This window comes from Heptranchias perlo, chromosome 31 (assembly GCF_035084215.1).
Source record: "Heptranchias perlo isolate sHepPer1 chromosome 31, sHepPer1.hap1, whole genome shotgun sequence".
NCBI classification, from domain to species: Eukaryota; Metazoa; Chordata; class Chondrichthyes; order Hexanchiformes; family Hexanchidae; genus Heptranchias; species Heptranchias perlo.
The window spans coordinates 16,745,029-16,770,828 of record NC_090355.1 but is presented as its reverse complement, the minus strand read 5'-3'; the positions used below and the strand labels follow the sequence as shown (position 1 = coordinate 16,770,828).

Below are 25,800 nucleotides of genomic sequence, written 5' to 3'. Positions count from 1 at the left end.
ATAAGGTAGTGGTGAAGTGGAAACCAGGGCAGGATGAAAGTTGGGTAACTACTGGACACAACTGACACAACTTCACCAATACAATATTGTCAATCACAGAAAATAAGTTTACTAATGCCCTGAACCATCCAACAAACTTGAAATATACACGCTTTAAATATTCAGAGCTTTCAGGCACTGGCAGATTTCTTTGGTTACACGGGTCACATTGTTATGACCACATAACCGGAAAACATCTGTCCGACCCTAGCAGATTTAACCAAGTTATCTTCTACGTGTGCAAGGTGTATACAAATGAAAAGTGAGTCTTGAACCCGCATTGAGAACTGACATTGAGTATTCGAAGGAACAGCAGGATTTCTAAGTATTAGCAGAGCTAGTGATAATTATTTGGAAGTAACCTAGTATGGCACCGTCCAATAATAGTGCTAATTCAAATGTGTTTATAAAAATGTCATTATATAATCAAAATAATTTAATGCAATCTATCTACAATCAAACCTGTTTATGATGAGCAGATTAACTATGAGAGGTTTTAATTGTACCTGATTTATGTAATATCAAGTTTTCTCCTCATGCATCAGAGTAACCATTAACACTTTGAACATCGTGGGGTAGAAATTGGATCTCGTTGTGCCCTGCACCCCAAGAACGCCTGAAAGACATCCAACCCGATACTGAGTCGGGCAATTTTTCAGGCATCCCTGGCGGCCGTCTAAAAAAGGCGTTAGACCCCTTACATATGCAAAAGAAAGGCCCAATGCTGTTTTAAGACACCGCTACCAAATTGGATTGCGATAAGTGGAACAGGCGTCGGGCCCGCTCTGCTCAGGATTCTTTAGCAGTTGTTGTGACCTAAGCAGCAATAGCTACCAAAAATTAAGATTTTATATTAAAAAAAATTTTAGAATATTCCCGTGGAGTTAGGAGAAGGAGTACTTCCCCCCGACTCCACAGTACTCTCAAACTGCTCTCTAGATTGGCAAGAACAGCCAACTCACAAGATGTAATACCACTACTATATTGCAAAGAAGTACAGAGTTTCCAGGCAGTCTAATGTTGCCTTAGCTGTTGTTTGCTCGATTGCAAGGAAGTCATCTTCATCGTCATCCTCCTCTAGCCTAATTTGTGCTGTGATTTCTGAGTCCAACAGCTGTTGATCACCCGATCATCCAGCGTCATGTATCTCAAAGTCTACTTCAGCAGACAGGTCAATGTACTCACTAAGATGCTCCAAAAGGTGTTCTAAGTTGCAAACAGGGTTTGAAGCTTATTCCTCTGGTTCATTTCCATGTTCTGCAAATTGCCATTTTTGCTGATGCCACTGAACAGAAGGGGAACAATGTGACTTTTTCATATCTCAATTACAAAGGGTGTGCTCTTTCACTGAAGTCTGTGTTTACTTTCTTCTAACTGACCTTCACCCAAACATTCCTATCTTTTCCTGATGGTCTTAAAGTCTTCCACATCAAACTATTGGGCCTTCTCTAATAGGAGTAGGTCACCGACTAGCAAACTTTGTGCACAATTCAGAGGAAAACACCACAAGAATGCCTCATCCACATTCATACTTGTGGGCAAAAAAGATTCTGTTGATTGACTTCTCCTTGCAGTGCTTGTGCTCAAGTACACACTAGTTCTTGAGCAACATCAAGAAAGAGGAAATGCTGATGACAAATTGTTCTGCAACCTCATACTCTTTTTCTTAGCAGAATCTTCATTTTACTCTTCATTGATCAAATTCTACTATTGGGAGTCAGCCTTGGCTGAGTAGCACTCTACCTCTGAGACAGAAGGTTGTGAGTTCACGTCCCACTCCAAAATTATCACGTCATCTAGGCTGACACTGCAGTGTAGCCTTGAGGGAGTGCTGCACTGTCAGTGATGGCGACTTTTGGATGAGATGTTAAACCGAGGCCCAGTCTTCCCTCTCAGGTGGATGTAACAAATCCCATAGCACTATTAAAAAAAGAGCAGGGGTGCTCTCCAGGTGACCTGGCCAATATTTATCCCTCAAAAAAACAGATTATCTGGTCACTATCTTCACTGCCGTTTGTGGGACTTTGCTGAGCACAAATAGGCTGCCACGTTTCCCTATATTACAAGTAACTACACTTCAAAAGTACTTCTTTGGGTGTAAAGCACTTTGGGATGTCCTGAGGTCCTGAAAGGCACTATATAAATGCACGTTCTCTCTCTCTTTCTTTCGTACTTACTACCTTTCGTCAGTAAATTTCTCATTAAGGTCATGGGATCATTGAGCCTTGAAACATGTGGTACCTGAGCAAGAATTTATTACATCAGACCTCAAAGTAACTTCAGCACATCTTTAACAAATATTTCACTGAAACCAATTTCATTTTAAGCAGATTTTAATCAGTGCTAAACAACATAGAAAGTTTTCATACATGTTATAAAAGATTTCATTATACATAAACTCTACAACATAGTACAAAAAATTGAATCCTTGACCTGACTGTTGACTTCACCTGGTGGAACAACGAAGCAGCAATTGTTGAAGCTCATCAGATGAAGCCAACAATAAAATTTCATAAAACTCTGGGATTGATTTTTGCTTTCCGTGGTGGTGGAAAGCTGTCAATAGCAAATTGGCCACCCACTATACACCCCACCCAATTTTCCTATCCTTTGAAGTTAATGGAAACGAAAATCGGGTGGGATTGATTCTCGCCCGTCAGTTTTCCACCAACGCCGAAAGTGAAAATCTACCACTTTATTTTTGTAGCACAAGCCTGACTTCATTGATTTATTTTTTTCTCAGTGGATTGTAACTACAGCTGAATACATGGCTTCACTTAATTATTTTTTCAAATGCTTCTGGAGTCTATTAATTTTCAGGAAGGCATGACCCAGGTTTCCCATCATAGGTTAACTTAAACATAAACTTAACTGGACCAGCCACATAAATACTGTGGCTACAAGAGGAGGTCAGAGGCTAGGTATTCTGCAGCGAGTGACTCACCTCCTGACTCCAAAAAGCCTTTCCACCACCTACAAAGCACAAGTCAGGAGTGTGATGGAATACGCTCGACTTGCCTGGATGAGTGCAGCTCCAACAACACTCAAGAAGCTCAACACCATCCAGAACCAAGCAGCCTGCTTGATTGGCACCCCATCCACCACCCTAAACATTCACTCCCTTCACCATTGGCGCACCATGGCTGCAGTGTTTACCATCTACAGGATGCACTGCAGCAACTCGTCAAGGCTTCTTCGACAGCACCTCCCAAACCCACGACCTCTACCACCTAGGACAAGGGCAGCAGGCACACGGGAACAACACCACCTGCACGTTCCCCTCCAAGTCACACACCATCCTGACTTGGAAATATATTGCCGTTCCTTCATTGTCGCTGGGTCAAAATCCTGAAACTCCCTACCTAACAGCACTGTGGGAGAACCTTCACCACACGGAGTGCAGCGGTACAAGAAGACGGCTCACCACCACCTTCTCAAGGGCAATTAGTGATGGTCAATAAATGCTGGCCTTGCCAGCGACGTCCACATCCCATCAACAACTAAAAAAAAAGGTGACCCTCATTTTCTGGATTTGTGGTGCAGCTGTCACCAAGTTTTACCAAGGATACGGAGGGAAAAAAAGAGACGCCTTTCTGAGGGAGATGGGGTCAGCAGGGAGAGAGACGAGGGGACACAAGGGGGACTGATTTTCATCCTTGTTTTTGGGTGGAAATGAGCAGTAGTGGGCCGAAAATCACGGTACAGCACAATGCCCCATTCCCATCAGTGTTCCACCCGCCCCGATTTTTGAGCGGGATGGGAAACAGGAAAGAACTTACTTAAATATGCAAACCGAAGTCCAACGCTGGATGAAGCAGAAATATCTGAAGCTGTTACATGTGCAGGGCACCTGCCCCCTAACAGTCAATATTTCCAGTACAAGCAGTGGAACCTCACCTATATCAAGATTACTGTTGCGAGCTCCATGCACATTTTTTCTCAGGGACACTGAGTATAAATGTCACTGATTTCAAACCTCCACCACTTTTCTGTTCTGTACCGCCCCAAGAACCTGTATGAGGAAGAGAAAGAGAAGGAAGGAGGGAAGAGGTGAAGAGGGGACTATGACTTTTGAAAGAGGGTGGAGACAGAAACAGACTTTTTTGGGAGGGAAGTGAGAGAGAGAAGCACAGTTCTCTCGTCTTTCTCAGGTCAGGCCCTAACCCTCCACACTCCTGCTGGGCCCTGGTGCCCACTGCCTGCAGTCTAACCACCCACTTTCACGAAGCACAACCTCCAGCCATTAATTTCTATCTCACCCACGCATGTTGCAACAACTCTTGAAACCAGAAAAACAAGCAGGTTCAGGTCACATCAGGTAGCAAGCACTTCAGTTAGATGCAGTCTGCGTGTCTAATACCCAGAAGGGAGAGTTGGTCCCAACTACTTCAATTAAATTGACCAGATTATAAATTTATATAATTATAGACAATAGACCTAATTATAAATTTGTTATTGACTTGATGACAATTGTCTATTGCAAAAATAAGGTTATAACTATAACTGTAGCAACAGTCCCTGCCCTTTGCCTACAATTATGAAGATTTTATGAATGACTTTGCAATACAGCATGTATTGATCAAGCAAGATCATACAGTAGCCACAGTTATCTTAGAATATACAAAAGGCATTTCTGTCCCAGTTTTAATCCCCATTACAAAGCTATAAAACAGGCTATTAATTAAAACCTCTGCACACCTTGAGCTATTGATTTAATCTATTATTTCAAGGTGAAAATGGATAAAAATGACAAGAAAAGGACAGAATAATTGATTAGGGCCACGTTTCAAGCAGCATAATTGATGTTTGCCTTGAAGAAGACATGCATTTCTTCAGTTTAAATGGCAATGTCACTTGCATTGTCAACTATAATCTCTTCTTGTTTTTTTCTCTCTCGCTATTTTCTAATTTCCTTTCTCAATGCATTTTTAAAATCCCTTTGGACAGCCCAGAATTCTGCTTTATTTAACAAAATGAATACAGATGAGAAAGCCCACTTGATCCACCTAAGTTCAATCAGTCATAACGGAAAAACAATATCCCCATCACGCCATCCAATAGGCTCCATAATTACTTTAAATTTTGCCTCCACTATTTAATCCAAGTGCTGAAAACTCTTTGTGAGGAAATTTTCCTGACATCAGTTCTAAATTTGGTCATCAGCTGTTTTAACTAGTTACAACCCCAGCCCCTTACTGCTCTCGAACTTGGCTTCTCTGCCTATTCTTTCCGACCCCGATAATCTTTTATTCCTCCCCCTTCCTCTGCATCGATACACCTGCTTCCCAGCATGACTAGTTTCCCATCCCAACCCTGCTCATTTTTCAGTCTCCTGCTGTTTTTCTAGAATGCACCAAATTCCCGACCAACCTCCTGCCTGGTTTTATCACCTGCAGCCTTATCTCCTACCATTTGCCTCCTGTTATCCTGACATTAACACCATGCCTTCCTCTCTCCCTGTCCCAAGCCCTGCAAATGTTTTCCTTTAAGAAGCAGCTCAGACTTGAGAATGCCACAAACTAGCCTTTGCCTCTGTATATACTGAAACTGTAAAAGAAATTGGCCTTTTTCAAATCTCTTTAAAATTCTTAATTTATTGATGTTAATATTATATCTATATATAGTGCTTCAGCAGTTTTCATACTGTTGCTGTTCTTTAATTTCAAGACCTATTAAAAATGTTTTTAATTTGTTTATAATAGTTTTAATTAACTGTCAGGAATTAAACAGAACATTTACCATTACACTTTTGGGAAAAAAGTAATTTTCATATTTCCAATGTGATTTGATCAGTGAAGATAAGCAGTACATTTCCAAATGTAATGAATTCTGCACCACATTATTGACTAATCAAATTTAATTATGTTGACTTCTGCACCTGGAACAAAATGCTGTCATTGATCTCAGACCTTTTAGATAGTTTGCTTGTCCAGCACTTGCAATTCAGCAATTGTTTCACTGAGCAGCATTTTCACATTCTGATAATTATCAACATTTTCCTGCAGTTTGTTTTCCCTCTCAGACTCCCACGCTTTTTACCCCGACAGCATCTACACTGTGCCAACTTTTTCGATAAAAGTACAAGGAGCTGGTATCTTTCCCCAAGGGAACATTAATATAGACTGGCCAGTGAAACTGGCCAGCTATCGTTGAAAATGCAAGAATTCTTTAACTATATTGGAGGCTGACTAAGGTGACTATGTGACAGAGGTGGAAGTAGGGATCTTCGTGCTGGACAGGACAACAAGGTTGTGTACTGTCAACTTCAGCCATGAAAAGGCATGATATCGGCATCTGAATTGCAAAATTTCTGGCAGGAGCCAAACAAGATGGATTCTGCCTTGTCAGTTTTGTGCTAGAGAAAATTCTGGCTGATACTGAACTTAATACCACACAGACAACTAGACATCTTAGAATAACAAAACCTTCCATCAGAATGGAGAGTAGTGGCAAAATCCACCATAAAAAGGTCAAGTCCCAGAGGTAAACTTTGATACTATTGTAAGAGGAAAGGGCGAGAGACCAAAGGAGCATGACAAATATATAAAGAAGTCTTGGAACAGGTGTTCACTTTGTGGCCCTGTGGCTGAGCCTTTGTCAGGCACTCTCTTTAATAAGGTGGTGGTCTAGAAAGGAAGAGGGGGAAAAAACTTAGGCAAAGATTCCTATACAAAATCACTCCCACCAACACCTGGAGCTGTGCATATATGGATGCCGAGTGAAGCAAAGGTCACATTCAGTGGTGATGGCTACCATTGTCAAAAAGCCAGCCAACCTCAGCTCAGTGCCCAAGCCGACATGAAGACTGACACTTGGGCAAGGTCCCTGAGCTCAGCTGCTGCCCATCAAAGTATGCTCCCGGAAGGGCTAGCACTTTTTGGAGAGGAAAGGAAAAGAAAAACAAATAAAGATTTACAATTTAAATAAGGAATTAATATTGCAATAATGTGAGATTGCCTGCTCCGTTGTCCTGATTCATTCCTCTAATTGAATTCTAATCCACTTTAGTCCACTTTAAAAATGGTAACATAACTGTAAACTTGCTAACAAGTGGCGGTAGCAGCTGCAATGAGAATGGGCCACACAAGCAACCTGACTGCTGCTTTGGACTCTTGTTTGGCAGGGTTCGGAGTACCAATGAAGCAGAGCTGTAATTCTGAATTCACTTTCTCCTGTAAACCCAAATCAGCATCAGTCCTAGGAAATCAGCTACATGGGAAAATCAATTTTTCACAAAAAGATTACATGTACATTGATAAATCTGAAAATGTCTTGAGCTCTACACTGGCACTTCTGCTGCTAAGAGATCCACATTGTGCTGCTGCCAGATGGTCATCACTTTCTGATCCACCAACCATGATTCCAAATGAGATAACTCTAAACTGATTTCAATCAAGATCAAGTCTGAGAACGGACTAAATACAACTAATAATTCACTCAAATTTTCTCTCTTGACAGTACTCAAATAAACAACCTCAAATAAAGACTGAAATTTTGATGTTCCATACCAACAATTGCTGCATCAAAATTAATCAAAGGGACAGCCAGCATGGATTTGTTAAAGGCAAATCAAGCCTGACTAACTCGATTGAGTTATTTGATGAAGTAACAAAGAGGGTTGATGAAGGTAGTGCAGTAGATGTTGTTTTTATGGACTTTCAAAAGGCATTTGATAAAGTACCACATAATAGACTTGTTCGAAAAATAGAAGCATGTGGGGATTAAAGGAATAGCGGTAACTTGGGTACATAACCGGTGAATGGATCTTTTTCTGACTGGAGAGAAGTATGCGGTGTGGTCCCCCAGGGGTTGGTATTAGGATCATTGCTTTTCTTCTTATGTATAAATGACCTGGGCTTGGGTATAGGGAGTACAATTTCAAAGTTTGCGGATGATACAAAACTTGGCAATGTAGTAAATAGTGAGGAGGTTAGTAGCAAACTTCCGGAGGACATAGACAGACAGGTGAAATGGGCAGGCACATGGCAGATGCAATTTAATGCGGATAAATGTGAAGTGATGCTCTTTTGGAGGAACAAGGAGAGGCTGTATAATCTAAATGGTACTATTTTGAGGGGGGTGCATGAGAAGAGGGACCTGGGGGTGCATATTCACAAATCTTTGAGGGTGGCAGGGCAAGTTGAAAAGGTGGTTAAGAAAGCATATGGAATACTTGGCTTTGTAAATAGGGGCCTTGAATACAAAAACAAGGGAGTCTTGCTAAACCTTTACGATCACTGGTTAGGCCTCAACTGGAGTATTGTGTACAATTCTGGGTACCACATTTTGGGAAGGATGTCTAGGCCTTGGAGCGGGTACAGAGGAGGTTTACCAGGATGATACCAGGATGAGGGGCTTCAGTTATGTGGAGAGATTGGAGAAACTGGGATTATTCTCCTTAGGGCAGAGAAGGTTAAGGGGAGAGCTAACAGAGACACTCAAATTTTGAGGGGTTTTGATAGAGCAAGTAGGTAGAAACTGTTTCCTTTGGAAAGTGGGTCAGCAACCAGAGATCACAGATTTAAAATAATTGGCAAAAGAACTAGAGGGGACATGAGGAGAATTTTTTTTCACACAGAGGGCTGTTAAGATCTGGAACACACTACCTGAAAGGGTGGTGGAAGCAGATTCCATAGGCACTTTCAACAGGCAACTGGACATGTACTTGAAGAGGACTAATTTGCAAGGTTATGGGGAAGAAGTTGGGGTGTGGGACTAAATTGGACTGCTCTTTCAAGGAGCCGGCACAGGCACGACAGGCCGAATGGCCTTCTTCTGTGCTGTAAGATGCTATGATTCTATGTAATCTTTTAAATAAATGCCACATAATGTACACACCAATATTATTGGACTCTTTCTCACAAATCAACAAGGAGATAAATCTTTGTGTACATTACTTATCTATGTCTTAACCTGGTAGACACTGTCTACCTCCACTTTCAGAAAGCTTTTGATAAGCTACCGCATAAGAGGCTTCTCTACAAGATAGAATCTTCTGGAATTAGTGGTAATCTACTAAACGGGATTGAGAATTGGCTGAACGCCCTTGGGCAAAGTCCCGCAGGAATTAGTGTTAGAACTTTTGCTATTTACTATGTTCATTAATGATTTAGATGTAGATGTTAGGGAATGATCTGCAAGTTTGCGGACGATAGCAAGATACGTACAGGAGTTAGGACTGTGGAGGATGCTCAGCTACTGCAAGCACAGAGATTGGACCCCTGATTGGCAATTGTTGTTTAACTTACAAAAGTGCAATGTTATGCATGTCGACAGGTCAAATGTTGAATATACATACACCCTTCAGAGGAAATAATTAAAGTTAGTGATAAAAGTGCGTTTTCGTGCATCAACCTCTAAAGATTAATGACCAATGCTGTGAAGTTATAGCTGAAGCAAACAGTGTTTTAGGTTGTATTCATAGGACAATTCATTATAAAACAAAGCATACTATTTTCTCCTTGTACAAGAACTTGGTTAGGCTTCAGTTAGGATATCGTGTCCAGTTTTGGTCTTCTCATATGGTGGGTGATATTGGGGTTAGGGAAAGGTGCAGATGAGGATCACAAGATTAATTCCTAGTTTAAAGCATCTTACTTACCCAGAGAGGCTCATCTGAGTCTCTATACTTTGGACAGTAGACTTGGAGCGATTTGATTGTGGTTTATAATGAAGGTACTAGATTGTGTTTGTGTAGACCAATTGTTTCAACTGAATAGGTTATGGAAGACCAGGGGTCACTCTTACAAGCTTTGTAAGGGCATTGCTAGGTTAGATCTAAGGAGGTTCTTCTTTTCTCAGAGAATAGTGGACCTATGGAACAGGATGCCGGCTTGTGGGGAGAACCCTGATCCACTGAATTCCTTCAAGCAAGAGCTGGACCTGTTTCTTGCTGGGGCGGAGATCACCTCATACATATCCTATAACATTAATCAGGGCCAGGGTGAGCTCCGGGACTAGTTTTGATCACCCACGGGGGTCGGATTGGAGTTGTGCAGATTTTTCTCCCTCTAATTGGCCTGGGTTTTTATCTGACTTTTTGCCTCTCCCAGGAGATTACATGGCTCCAGGTGGGGTGGGGGGTGAATGTATTGTGATGTTTAGGGCATCGCAACTGTGTGGAACAGACTGGATGGACCAGTGAGTCATTTCCTATCTATCATTTTACATATGTTCGTGGACGCACAGGAAATTCCAAGGTGTAAAGGATCCTGTAGAATTTTTAAAATATGTACAATATAGACTCTTCCACTGTGCCAAAGTTGTATGGCACACTATTCTCAAAGATTGCAGTGACTGCTGAGGACAGCAGATACTGAGGAGTCCTCTGCTATTCGAAGATTTCTCAGCAGGGCTAGTAGCTATTGATGCAGAGCATTTTTCACTTTCAAGTAATGCAGGCAATCATTTTACAGCCTGAAAAGCACAACAACTATCCTTTTAAGGGCAGCAAACAACCCTTTAAGAGCATCTGGTTCAGGAAATCCCATTCTGACATCAGAACATTCTCAATTTATTATGCACTATTCTCTGTTAGCACTAGGAAATTATGCTAATAAGCTGACCTCATATTATTGGGCAAAGTGAATAAACATTGGAAGCAGAGCATAATTTAGGGTTATGGGAAGAAAGCAGAGCATTGCGTTAATTTTGGATTGCTGTGAAATTCTGTAGTCCATGGTTCTTGGAACCAACAAAATTTGTGGGATGTGCTATATTTGGATGTTTGTGAGTTGGCTGGAGCAATCGAAAATTAAGTTACTGCCTTGCTTTCTCCCCATATGCAGCAAAATCATTGGGTGCATAAAAGTCCCATTTAATGACTTGGCTTTCGAAGTCCTGATGGGGGAGGTGCTGCAGCAAAGGGTGGCTCTACATGTAAGGGAGGTCCACCCTACAATGAAGAGTACAACCAGACCATCATAAAGGAAGGTTACAGAGGATGTCAGTGGAGTCTCACCTGTGGCCTGAACCTGGGAGCAGATGAGGAACAATGTTTTTGAATTATGCAAGGTTGCTCATGACAAAATAATAGGGTTTTTTTTTGCCAAGTTTCTTTATTGTTCCTAACGGTAAACAAGGCACGCCATCACACAGGGAATTTTGCCAACTACTAATCTTTGTAAGCGTACAGGCATGCTCATTTTCTTCCATTTCACCGTGTCATGTTACCATATCACATTGCGTCCCGTATTGACCATTAAACATCAAGCACCAAGTACTCTACCAGCATAAGGTTCCTCATAGCTACACAATCACAATCATTGTTAACCTGGACAATTTGCTAGAATTCATCCTCTCCCACAATTCTCTTTCTGTTCTATGTTCCTTTCACATCGGCCAAAAGCTATCTATAATTTTTGTTTCAATGCATTAGAATTCCTTGTGTGTTCAGGAATGAGGATGGAGTATCTCAGAGACAAAAACCGGAATTTCCCTCTCCAGTAACAATGCAATGTCACCCAAAGTATTGCAGGGCGAGAACTATGCCCACCCAATGGGTGCTGGAGAATTTCCTGCCGCAGTAACATTTTTTACCAGGTTCCCAGTGGTATTCCCACCTGTTCTTGGCAGCCAGCCACACCTGGAGGAGGTGGAGGCAGCAATTAGCTGTTGGTGCAGCAGCTTAAAAGACCATCAGCCTCCCAAACTGGGATCATATTGCTGGCTATATCACCGCTGTCAAATTCCAGCCACAAGGGTGAGAAACACTGAGTGCAAGTCCTTCACTCCATTTAGTGCCTATTGCAAGCATTTAAAGTTTCCTCTGTGTTTCCAATTGCCTACTAATGTTGGACATCTGTTCAATGCTAGCAAAAGTAGTAAACAGAAATACTGAGGTGATAATGATGATAAATGCAATATATGATGTCACTCCATCATTACTATCTCTTAGAAATGCACCCGGCCAGTATATGGGCAGATGCTTCTGGCATCCAGTGTCATTTATGGCACAAAGTATGACAAATGTGAAAATTGGCAGGGATCCTGTCTCATGAGTCTCCAACCTATTTTCTATCTGCCTGTCTCAGTAACAAATCGGCAGAAAGGCAGGGAAAAATCCTGCCTCAATTCTGCCATTTGCCTCTGTGTATTTTTAATTTACACAGGTAATAGGTCTAATTTCATTGCTTCATGAAGCTTTCGTTTGTTGTTGTGATTATAGAATATCAAAAATGAAAAGGGATACATCTTCTATTTTTATACTAATATCCTTACCTTATCCAATGCAAGCAGTGACTTTACACCAAAGCTCATACATCCAAGTAGTTCACTGCATCTGTAAATAAGTTATGGAAATCTGTTAGCTATATAAAATATTAATGTACAGTTATGAAATATTTTAAGGAAATAAAACAGTCTTCATCCTTTTGAACTTTGTTTACACTTATAGGTAGCAAGAAGACATTTTCACAGTTGTTCTTTGCCTCACATTAATTCAGCAGGTGATTAAGTAGAAAATTTGAAATGTACTTTCATAATATTTTGTAAATTATAGCAGAAAAACTGCAGAGAATGATTCTGGTCCGCCAATGAGAAGTAGGCTTACTCTGTCAGCTTCTGTGGTCAGCCTAACTAACATAATGGTAGCAGGGATTCTAGCATTAGGAATAACAGTCACCTTTAGCTTGTCATTTGGTGAGCTAGAACCAGCCTGATGCTGAAGAATTTGAATGCACAACAGAACGTTTGCTTACTTGAAGAATGCCGCTGCCCTCTGATGGAGAGCTCAAAGCCCTCAGGTTTAAGGCTGAAGATGTATAAATGCTTCCACATGAAGCCAGGTGGAAGAGGGAGGCACTGCTTATCATATAGTGACAAATGCCCACAAGGAGAGTGGCACAGTAGCAGTTGCTGATGGCCAGGGCTGTCAGTATCAACTCGGCCACTTCTCATCGACGGGCAGGAGTTGCACTTCACAATTTGTCCACGATACTTTTCAGCAGTGTGAGACTGAATTCCATACATGGCAACTCAGTGCCACAAAAGGTTCAATGACTTTATCAGGGTAGGCAATGTAACAGGTGCCAGCCAAGCCTTCGAAGAATGCACTGTACTAATCATGTTTGCTATTTATAAAGACTTCCCTTCACACTGTGTGGGAATGCTTGAATTGCTTACAAGCAATGCCCAAGAGGTCACATGGTGCCCTCTACACCCTCCAGCTTTCACCTGGACAGAATTTCTTCACTCACAGCATCCCCGCAATCATCAAACTAAAAGCCTCACATATCTAAATGGTCGGTGCATATACCTGTCAACACTCCCATTATGGTCTGCATGCTGAATTTCACTGCATCGCACTTTTTAAAAATTATTTTTCAAGGGTAAGGCAGCCCACAACACAAGACACAGAACAGTGTCAGGCGACAGGCCCCATATCTCTGCCCTTTCCCCCACAGTGAGGAGGAAACTTTACGCTTTTCCAAGGGGGGAGGGGCAGGGAATATAAAGGAAATCACAGATGGGAAGTAGGAGGGCATGTGTCAACTGTAGGTTTGTCCTGAACTTCTATTTCTCTTCCTACAGTACCCTCCATTACCTCTCAGCAAACTACTGGACCGATAATCTAATGGAGCACATCCTTTATTATGGAGCAAGCAGGTCTCCAAAGCACCTGAGGCACATAGGACACCTAATGGCTGCCCAATGACCACCTCTTCTCCTGCAATAGAAAATGCTGTCATGCACTTGATTGGCTCTTGGCATCTAAAATTCCAATCCCTATCCTTTGGCACTCCCAGCACATTATGCTCTACGTGCTGGGAGCACCATAAAATGATGTAAAAGAACTGACTTTGTGTTACAGCTCAAGGACACGGGCCACTTAAACAGTTTTGCATGTGGGCCAGACAATCAGCCCATGTCATGAAACCTTGTATTACTTCTTATACGTGTAAACCCTGCGCCTCAACGACCCAATCAAATTTCTCTTCTTCCTACAGATGTGCCCAAAGCAGCAGTAGAGAAAGAAGAAAAGTAGGTCAGAAGAAGAAACAGGTCTCTCCACGTGTAACCATCCAGAATGTGTTACCACTCGCTTCCAAGCGATAGCTCAGAAATATTAAACATAGGGCAATTAGAGAGCAAAAAAGGGAATGCACTGTGTAGTGCACAGATCAGTGCCCACGTGGAATCAATGCCCAGTACAAGTGGCCAAAATGGCACAGGTTCATGCTGTGCACAAAGCTGCACAAGAGTTACAGCCTGCATTTATGGAGGAAGAAATAAAGAACAAACCTGCATTAAAAGAACATCTTTTAAGTCCTCAGGATATCCCAAACTGTTTGACAGCCAGTTAATTATATTTTGAACTGTAGTCACTGCTGTTTTGTAGGCAAATGCAGCAGCCAATTTGCACACAGCAAGATCCCACAAATTGCAAATGAATTAAATGATCAGTCAATATATTTTTCATTGTTGTTAAGGGATGAATGTTGGCAAGGACACCACGAAAACTCCTTTCATTCTGCAAAACTCTGGCCGATAATCAGGAAGGTGGACTTCTAGAGCACATATAATTAAGGTCCATTGTAGCAAGTTGCAGATCATATGGGGAAAGAGCTGGGGAGTGGGACTAATTGGATAGCTCTTTCAAAATGCCAGCAAAGGCACGATAGGCCAAATGGCCCCCTTCTGTGCTGTAAGATTCTGATTCTATACAATAGAAAATTACATATTTGAAAGCTTCAAAAGAATTCTGGTTCCATTGTAGCAAGTTGCAGATCATATCTACTAACTTTGACAGATACATTTATGCAATAGTTGTAACCAGGAGATTCTCATGCAATTTCAGAGAAAACATGGCATAATTTGTCAAGTAACAAAAATTAAGCATCATTTTTACCTTGAATTTCTGTCTCTATTCCAAACTGTAACAAGAAGTCTCTTTAGTTCATCTGACTCCTGCAAGGGACTATAAAAAAAGAACAATTTTAAAACATTAGTAGACTTCAGCTTTTTGGCACTATTTTGTAAATATCAGCTTGCTTCAGTGACAGCACTCTCACCTGTGATTCAGAAGGTCATGATTTTAAGTACCACTCCATGGACTTGAGCACAAAACCTAAGCTGACACTTCAATATGGTACTGAGGGTGTCTTTCAGATAAGGTATTAAACAGGAAGCCTTTTCTGCTTATTCTGGTGGAATAAACGATCCCATAGCACTATTCGAAGAAGAGTTACAGAGGTTTCCCAGTGTCCTGGCTAATATTTATCCCTAATCAATACCACCAAAACAGATCAACTGGTCCTTTATAGCACTGCTACAGGACCACGCTGCGTGCAAATTATGTAACAAGAAGGACAACAATTCAAAATAACTTATTGGCTGTGAAGCACTTTATGATGCCCAGAGGATGTAAAAGGTGCTATCTAAATTCATGTTCTTTCTATGACAGGTGATTTTTAATAGTAGAAATTGATGGGGCATCCGCACGGTTCAGATAGTAAAACCAACTGTTCCAAAAAAGGCAGAATGCGTCAGCTTCAATTCCTGATCAGTGCTGAGTTAGCTGATCTCTGCCATGCTGGCAGTAGGGTGCTACCATTGCTCTTGTTGCTTCTGCTATATGGAGTGGAAAATCAGCTAGGGTTACTGTCCCTGATCTAGTGACACCTGCTGGAAAATGTGCATGTGTCGATGATGGATAGGGACAAGATAGGCGTCAACTTCGATGCTCTGGTGGTTTAACTCAATATCCAGGATCACAGAATAGTTACTTGGACAAAGCATACACTATTCAGTTGTCAACCCCACTAGATGCTGAGATAAAAGATGGATAGCAACAGTCCAACTACACCACATCTTGAACAAGTACTTGGGAATAAATCCCTTCTCTGTTGACGTAATGGACCACTGTGTATTGGCTGTCCATTTCCTTTGGAGATGATTTCTACCTCTCGCAATCGTCATTTTCAGGGGAGCAGCTAACGGTTGAACCTCTTGAACAACAATGCGTACTATCTTTTATCACTGGAAATTTACTGACTATGCGAATCAGATGGTATGACAGGAACTTTGGAAAGGGCCACAAGCTCAGCAGGTTCAACTGACGTCATCGGGAACTAAGACGTTGGCTGCTGCCATCAGTCCAAGGACCCGCAAATAAGCCTGAGCAAAGAAATGTGAATATTTCTTTAAGAAAGATACCAGATCGCCGAGCATCCCAAACCTGTTTCAAAGTTGGAAAATCTTGTTGTCCCTAAAAACAGAATATTTTACATGGGGTCCATGTTACTTCTTGTGATTGACCAAATAGCCCAACCACTGGAAGGAACTGATTAATGTTGTACTATCTGCCTTGCTGAGTTCCAACTGCAAGCTCCAACAAACTGGATGCCTAGGTATGGGTACACATGAATGTGTGTGTGAATGGGTGCCCAACATCTCAAATGTAAAAAAATATATTTGTATACTTTACAAATTTCAGTTCTGCTTCAGATATTCTCTACAGTACAGTACTATAAGTGGTACGAGCCTTGTGTTCAAGCATCTCCTAGAACTGCCAATCACTGTTCTATCAGCCTACTCTCAATCTCCAGGGCAATTAGGGATGGACAATAAATGCTGGCCTTGCCAGTGACGCCCACATCCCATGAACGAATAAAAAAAAACATCAGCAAAGTGATGAAAGGAGTCCTCAACAGTGCTATCTAGTGGCACTTACCAATAATCTGCTCACCGATGCTGAGTTTGGGTTTTGCCAGGACCACTCAGCTCCAGACCTCATTATAGTCTTGGTCCAAACAGAGTTACAAGAGCTGAATTCCAGAGGTAAGGTGAGAGTGACTGCCCTTGACATGAAGGCAGCATTGGACCAAGGAGCCCTAGTAAAACTGCAGTCAATGGGGATCAGGTGGAAAACTCTCCAGTAGCTGGAGTCATACCTGGCACAAAGGAAGATGGCTGTGGTTGTTGGAGACCATTCATTTCAGCCCCAGAACATCACTGCAGGAGTTTCTCAAGGCAGCGTCCTAGGCCCAACTATCCTCAGCTGCTTCATCAATGACCTTCCCTCTATCATAAGGTCAGAAATTGGACCGTTCGCTGATGATTGCACAGTGTTCAGCTCCATTTGCAATTCCTCAGATAATGAAGCAGTCCATGCCCACATGCAGCAAGACCTGGACCACACCCACGCTTGGGCTGATAACTGGCAAGTAACATTCATGCCACACAGGTGCCAGGCAATGACCATCTTCAACAAGGAGTCATCTAACCACCGCCCCTTGACATTCGATGGCATTACCATCGCCAAATCCCCGACCATCAATATCGTGAGGGGGGGGTGGGGGGTGTCACCATTGACCAGAAACTCAACTGGACCAGCCAGAGGCTGGGTATTCTGCAGCAAGTGACTCCCCTCCCGACTCCAAAAGCCTCTTCACTTCCTGCAAGGCACAAGTCAAGAGTGATGGAATACTCTCCACTTACCTGGATGGGTGCAGCTGAAATTGACACTCAAGAAGCTCGACACCATCCAGGGCAAAGCAGACTGCTTGATCGGCACCCCATCACCAGCTTAAACATCCACTTCCTCCGCCATCTGCGTACCATGGCTGCAGTGTATACTATCTACACGATTCAATGCAGCAAGTCGCCAGGGCTTCTTCATCAGCACCTCCCAAACCCACAACCTCCACCACCTAGAAGGCTAAGGGCAGCAGATACATGGGTACACCATCATCTCCAGGTTCACCTCCAAGTCACATACTAACCTGACTTGGAAATCCTTCATCATTGAAGTGTCAAAGTTCTAGAACTTCCTATCTAACAGCATTGTGGGTGTATCTTCATTACATGGACAGCAGTGGTTCAAGAAGGCGGCTCACCCGGACCCCGCGATTAGATTCCAGCCTGTAACTCCCTCCCGGGTATCTGTTATTCCATATCGAAGGGTGAACACACTGGATCAGATATACACGGGGGCACTGTACCTGTGACACCTCCCTCCAGTGCTGGACCATAGGCAGGGTACGGTAGCATAGTGGTTATGTTACTGGGCTAGTAATCCAGAGGCCTGGACTAAAATCCAGGCGGGATTTGAGTCATGAGTTCAAATCCCGCCACGGCAGCTGGCGAATTTAAATTCAATTAATTAAATAAATAAATAAATCTGGAATTAAAAATACTAGTATCAGTAATGATGGCCATGAAACTACCGGATTGTCGTAAAAACCCATCTGGTTCACTAATGTCCTTTAGGGAAGGAAGCCTGCCGCCCTTACCTGGTCTGGCCTATATGTGACTCCAGACCCACAGCAATGTGGTTGATTCTGAAATGGCCTAGCAAGCCACTCAGTTGTAAAATCTCGCTCAAGAAGGTGGCTCACCACCACCTTCTCAAGGGCAATTAGGGATGGGCAATAAATGCCGGCCTTGCCAGCGACGCCCACATCCCATGAACGAATAAAAAAAAAACCATCACTCCTCAAGGGCAATCAGGGATCTGCAGTAAATGCTGGCCAGTGATGCCCATATCCCAAAAATGAATATATATTTTTTAAAATCTGATTATACTATAGGGTAACCCAGGGTTGTAATAATAAGACCCCCTTGTAATCTGAACTGGATATTATGGGGCAGATTTTGCTGGAACGGGACATCTCGCGGTGTGCCCCATTGGTTAGACTTACAATTGCACATTTAGGTTTAAAATATTTTTGCCCACAAAGTTGCTGGAAGTGCGAGCTGCTAACATCTGAGACTTTGGTGAATAAAGGGATAAACAGCATATCTCCGTAACCAATGAGGTTAAAGGATTGAGAAATAAACAGAGGAAGGACAGAGAGGGTGAATCAGAGTGGGTGAATTCAAATTAACATTTATAAAATTTCCAAAAACAATTCACAACCTGAATGAGACTCCACACTTATAATTGTTTGCTTTCTGGGCAGGAGAGGATGATTAGTAGTCATTAACAATTATCACGTCATTAAAAGGGTACGTACGCTGATAATTACTAGACTTAACTTTCTGTGGCGAGTTTAATGGGCAAATAATGTGCAAATGCAGCAACTTCATGAAAATCATGGGGAGGTTAAGTTTGAGATGCCATTTTCACGAAGCTAACGGCGGAGTATCGCGAATCAGCCTGCAACTTGTGGCGACTCGCAATTCAAGGGATATCTCTTACCTGCTACAAGTTGCTGGCTGATTTGCGCATTAATAATGGCGTGCGTCGTTCACACGCCGTTATTTTTTCCGCAAAATCTGGCCCCGTGTCTTCCGCACCCTCATGTACGCTTCACCAATCTTTCCAAAGGCGGACTCAGAAACACTGAGTGAGAAAAAGCCAGATATGAATTTCCATGCTGCTTTATTTACAGAAGGTACAAAGTAACAGTCAAAGCAAATCTCACTTATTTCACTCAATCTCACTTCCCTCCTCGAACAATGTGAAAAAATAATAAACCACACGCCCTGTCCCTTTTGTAGGCTGACTTCCTTGTTTTCTGCATTACCTTTCTTTCTAAACAACTTCTAACTGCAAAAACCTACCTCCTGCATTTGAGCTTCAGGCCCCAGGCTTGCAGCTCAGTCCCTTGTTTCAAAAACCTGTCTGCCCCGTAATCCCCTAACCTAACCCGCCCGATGGGAAGCTGACGGGATCCGTTCAGCCGCCGGTTTTACGCGATGAAGCAACTCCATAAAGTATTCAAAGAAGTGTTCGGAATTGAAAACATGAACAGCTAGATCCTTAGGCACCACATCTGTTTTTTGCAAATTGCCATTTTTGGTGCAATTTATTTTACACCAGCAATTCTAATGGTTTGTGGAGTGATCTCAGACCAGACAAGGATGTCCACCACCATCTTGAGGCCCAAGTTTATCTCTCGCCAGAATTGTAGGCTAACATGTGGTGCTTGGGACAACAGGTATATTAATTTGGTCTCAAATTTCTGATGATACCCATATTGCAAGATGGCAACTTTGAAGTACTGTTGGGAGGTTACCAATCAATCTCCCTCCTCCTTCAAGTAACGGAGAGATGGCGAACGATTACAAAATGAAAGCATTATGGGTGCTGCTGCAATAATAACAATTTACATTTGTAATTATACAATAAATGTATAATTGTTGTTATACATTTCTCTCCTCACGTAAAGAAAGATGTTTGAGAGCAATGAAAAGGGCACTGGATAATGAGTGGACACTAAGCAGGAAGTAAAGAAAAGGACAGAGGGATTAGGAAGGATCAAATAGGAGGATCTTTAGGAGGCAGATTGGCAGAGAGTTCTAAAGGGTTGAGGCATACGGTCCATAAGAGTAGCCACCTATGGTGCAGCAAAGGAACAAGGAACGAAAAATAAGCTGCTTTCAGGGGAATAGAGCATCAGCATAGGGGCATATGGTTGGAGGACATTGTGAAGATAGGAAAGGGCAATATCATGAGGAATTTGAAGGTAAGAACGAGGTTTTTGAAGTTAGGACACAGGAAGCTGGTAAAACTTAGCCGAAACTACTATGAATGTATAGACCTCAGTATGAGCGGGGACATGAGCGACTGCATTCAGAATGGTTAGTAGTTTAGGGAAGGAAACATGGACAGGAAAAGGGTTAAATTTACTTTTAAAGGAACAGCAGAGGTGAAACAACAGAATCTCATGTTTTTCCTGTCTCTACTGGAATGCAAACCAGGCTCCATGACAAGATAAGCACCTGCATGCTTATCTTGTCCAGTATGAAAGAAGCCATACATGGTACTGCATGGGACTTAAATGAAGTGGGTCACGCAACCTCGAATGAGGAAGATAAGATGTATGGGAAAGTGAAGGGAAATAGCATTATGAGATGAAGTCATCTCAAAAAAGTCAATCAATAGTATAACTTTACCCATTGGTCTTACATATATACATCTTGTAGTTTAGAGGGGTAGTCGCATGCCTTATAAGGACATTTAGATTAGTTATTTGTAGCTCAGAAAGGTATAAAAATTGGCACATTGTAACAGGACTTGCGATTTGACCTGGGAAGATTGAGTTCAAGTGCTGCATAATCGACAGACCTCGTTTCTAGGATCAGGTTTCCTTGATTCAACGGGCAGTTGAAAAAACTGTCTGTACTCACCAAGCATTGTTCTGTGAATTATAAATGCGATTTCATTTCGAGGTTTTCATTTTCACATCGTTCACCTGAGGAAGGAGGAAGCCTCCGAAAGCTTGTGAATTTAAAATAAAATTGCTGGACTATAACTTGGTGTTGTAAAATTGTTTACAATTGTCAACCCCAGTCCATCACCGGCATCTCCACATCATGATTTTGTAAGTACTTCACCTTATTTGAAGGATATTAAACTTTGAATAAATGAAACTTTGCTTGTGTGCTGATTGTCTTACCATCATTGAACAAACTCCTCTAAAACTAGCTAGCTGATATCAGAAGATCAGTAAGGAGACTGTTGGAGAAATCTAGCCTCAAGGTGATAAAGGACACAAGTTTTCAGCAGGACAGGGGAGAGATGGGGCAGAGTTATCAATGTTTTGAAAATAAAAGAAAGTGGTCTTAGTGATTAGATGTGAGGGAGGAAGCAAAGCTTGTGATGTAGGGTGGAAGTCAGGGAAGTTGATGATATCAAGACCAGAGGTGCACAGGTGTTTATGGGAGACAAAGGGGACAGCTTATGGATTGCTAACTTTAAGCTGGAGAATATAATGGCTCATCCACATCTTCATATCAGACAGAGTTCAAGAAGATGGTGACCGCCACGGGCTTGATGGAGGCACAAGAGCGGGGGAACTTGATATCATCAGCATTGATATCATCAGCGGTTCAAGAAGGCGGCTCACCACCACCTTCTCGAGGGCAATTAGGGATGGGCAATAAATGCCGGCCTCGCCAGCGACGCCCACATCCCATGAACGAATAAAAAAAAAAGCTGACCCATGATTCCAGAAGCTGTCACAAAGGGGCAGCATGTAAATGATGAGGAAGGGGCTAAGGATGGCAGAGAGTGATACACTACAGGTGATCATACAGGAGTGAGAGGAAAAGCCATTGAGGTAATGAAGTGTTGATGTTGTGGCAGGTAAGAATGGAGCCAGCAGAGCAGTGTCATGGAGGTCAAGTATGGAGGAGAGACATTTGAGGAGAATGGAGTGGCTAATGGTACCAAAGAGGTTGAGGAGGATGAGGATCGACATAATGCGGTGGTTACAGAGACACAGAATGTCATTGGTAACTTTCACCAGCACAGTATTATTGCAATTGACCTCTGGGAAGGGTCCGAGTCAGAAGGTGGTGGGTGCGCAATTGGAAGACAACTATGCATTCCAGAACTTCAGAAAGAAAGGGAAGGTTGGGTTCAAAGAGACTGCAAAGCTTGGTGACTACTCCTCTTATAAAATGGAGGAGGTGAAGGCAGATCTTTTCTCACACAGCCAAGCATTTATGCCAAGGCATGAATATGGGACTCCTGGTGCAAGGGTGAATGTGTGCCAAACGCCTCAAATGTAATCGTATTTATCTTACTTGCTCCACAGAAGCTCCTCTTCCTCATTCAATTTAGGAGTGACATCGTAATTAAGGAATTACCATGCTGACCACTTTGCTTGCTATAAGTGAGGTAAACAACTGAGAGCAGCAACTATAGCAAAAGCAATGGACAGAAAATGCTGCAATGCATAACAATAAGGAATGAACAATTGCAACACTTCAAAATGAAGATCAAGTTATCTGTTACTAATTTAGTGCTTAGTTATGTCAGTTGCTCCAGTAAGTGGTTGGAGCATCTTACCTCTTATGGGAGTTGACTCAAAACTGCCCCATATCTACTTGCACAATAACATAATCCAGAGATGTAACAATAGTACCCCCTTGTGACCGGAGTTGGTTATTTGTGTCTTTCTCATGTGCACTTCTTCAATCTCTCCAAAGATGGACTGAGCAAATACTTGGTCAGACAAGGCTTGATATGAAGCTACTTTACTTCGCACTTCAATGGATCATCTGACTTGACAAACAAATTGATTTCTGACCACTTTCTCCTGGACTCCAACCTTATCATAGCCTTTGCTGCCTGATGGCCTGGCAACATCCTATTTCAAAAAAACTGCCTGACTGCTGGTTTCCGTGTCTCTGTTTTATCTCTGACTGTTCATAGCCAGAAAAGGAAGGCCTACTAGAGCCCCTGATGAGCACCTGGGGCCAGTGACTTCCTAACAAAGAAGGCCTTCATTATAAGAGGATTTGAGTACAGGAGCAAGGATGTCTTACTGCAGTTATACAGGGCATTGGTGGGACCACACCTGGAGTATTGTGTGCAGTTTTGGTCTCCTTACCTAAGGAAGGATATACTTGCCATAGAGGGAGTGCAGTGAAGGTTCACCAGACTGATTCCTGGGATGGCAGGACTGTTGTATGAGGAGACTCAACCTGTATTCATTCGAGTTTAGAAGAATGAGAGGGGATCTCATTGAAACATATAAAATTCTGACAGGGCTAGACAGACTGGCTGCAGGGAGGATGTTTCCCCTGGCTGGGGGGTCCAGAACGAGGGGTCACAGTGTCCGGATACGGGGTAGGACATTTAGGACTGAGATGAGGAGAAATTTCTTCACTCAGAGGGTGGTGAACCTGTGGAATTCTCTACCACAGAAGGCTGTGGAGGCTCAGTCACTGAATATATTTAAGAAAGAGCTAGATAGATTTCTAGACACAAAAGGCATCAAGGGGTATGGGAGAGAACGGGAATATGGTATTGAGATAGAGGATCAGCCATGATCATATTGAATGGCAGAGCAAGCTCGAAGGGCCGAATGGCCTACTCCTGCTCCTATTTTCTATGTTTCTATGTAACACAATAGCTGTGATGTCTTTATTGAGTACCAAGACATATGAACATACGAAAATGACAGGAAAATACCCTCTGGTCCATCTAGCCGGTCCCATATAGGTGTGAAGCCACTTCACAATACCACACTGCCCAACCATCCGAAGCCATGTAATCTCCTCTGAGAGATGGAAACCAGATAAAAACCCAAGTCAATTAGGGAAAGAAATCTGGAAAATTCCATTCGGCCCATTGTGCCTATGCCGGCTCTTTGAAAGAGCTATCCAATTAGTCGCACTCCCATGCTGTTTCTCTATAGCTCTGCAAATCTTTCCTTTTCAAGTATATATCCAATTCCCCTTTGAACGTTACTATTGAATCTGCTTCCACCACCCTTTCATAGAATCATAGAACGGTTGCAGCACAGACGGAGGCCATTCGGCCAGTCGAGCCCGTGTCGTGTCTCTGCAAGAGCAATCCAGTTAGTCCCAATCCCCTGCCCTTTCCCCGTAGCCCTGCAAATTTTTTCCCTTCAAGTACTTATCCAATTCCCTTTTGAAAGCCACGATTGAATCTGCCTCCACCAACCTTTCAGGCAGCGCATCCCAGATCATAACCACTCACTGCGTAAAAAAAGTTTTTCCTCATGTCGCCTTTGGTTCTCGACCCTTCTGCCAATGGGAACAGTTTCTCTCCATCTACTCTGTCTAGACCCCTCATAATTTTGAAATCTCTTCTGCATCCTCTCTAAGGCCTTCACATCCTTCCTTAAGTGCAGTGCAGAATTGGACACAATACTCCAGTTGTGGCCGAACCAGCGTTTTGTAAAGGTTCATCATGACTTCCATACTTTTGTACTCTTTGTCTCTCTTTATAAAGCCCAGGATCCCATATGCTTTTTTAACCGCTTTCTCAACCTGCCCTGCCACCTACGATGACCTGTGCACATATACCCCCAGGTCTCTCTGTTCCTGCACCCCCTTTAGAATTGTATCCTTTAGTTTATATTGTCTCTCCTCTTTCTTCCGAGCAAAATGTATCACTTTGCACTTCTTTGCATTAAATTTCATCTGCCATGTGTCCGCCCATTCCACCAACCTGTCTATGTCCTCTTGAAGTCTTTCACTATCCTCCGTACATTCAGGTAGTGCATTCCAGATCATAACAACTCGCTACGTTAAAAAAATTCTCATCTCCCCCAAGTTCTTTTCTCAATTATCTGCCAGTGGAAACAATTTCTTTCTATCTACTCTGTCAAAAGCCCTCACAATTTTGAATTCTTCTATTAAATCTCCCCTTAACCTTCTCTGCTATAAGGAGAATACAGATCCAGTTCTTTAAGCTTTTCTGGGTAACTAAGGTGTTTTAAACTAGGTATTAATCTTGTGGCCCTACTCTGCACCTTTTCCAAAGCCTCATTATCACCCACTATATGAGAAGACCAAAACTGGACACAGTATTCTAAGTGAGTCCTAATCAAGGTCATACACAAAGACGAAATGGTATGCTTTGTTTTATAGTGAATTGTCCTGTGAATACAACCTAGAACCTTGTATGCTTTAGCTATAGCTTCACAGCATTGATCACGAAACTTTAGAGAGTGATGCACTAAAACGCACTGATCTCTTTCTTTAACCAATGGCTTTAATTCTGTTCCCCGTAAGGTGTAAGTACATTCAGCATTTGATCTGCCCAAGTGTATAACACTACACCTTTAAGTTTATATTAAACATCATTGGCCAAACATGAGCCCATTCCTCCAACACATCAAGATCTGCTTGCAGTAGTCGAGCATCCTCTACAGTCCTAACACTCGGACATTTCTTGGTATCATCTGCAAACTTGCAGATCATTCCCCAAACATCTACATCTAAATCATTAATGAAAATAATAAATAGCTTCAGTCCCAACACCGATACCTATGGAATACCACTGGTAACTGGTCTTCAGGAAGATACAAATCCATTGACAACAACTTTCTGCCT

The 25,800-nt window shown here is 42.4% G+C and overlaps 1 protein-coding gene across 10 annotated transcripts in view; it reads right to left on the bottom strand.

Annotated features, from left to right (window-relative positions):
- The window catches only part of rgs3a (regulator of G protein signaling 3a), a 257,200-nt gene that overhangs the window by 165,668 nt on the left and 65,732 nt on the right, over nt 1–25,800 (bottom strand). For all 10 annotated transcript variants that reach the window (XM_067969628.1, XM_067969627.1, XM_067969631.1 and 7 more), the window contains 2 exons: nt 14,888–14,956; nt 12,259–12,319 (listed from right to left, as the gene is read on the bottom strand). In XM_067969628.1, coding sequence (XP_067825729.1) covers nt 12,259–12,319; nt 14,888–14,956 — 130 coding nt within the window. The remainder of the gene's footprint in view (nt 1–12,258; nt 12,320–14,887; nt 14,957–25,800) is intronic.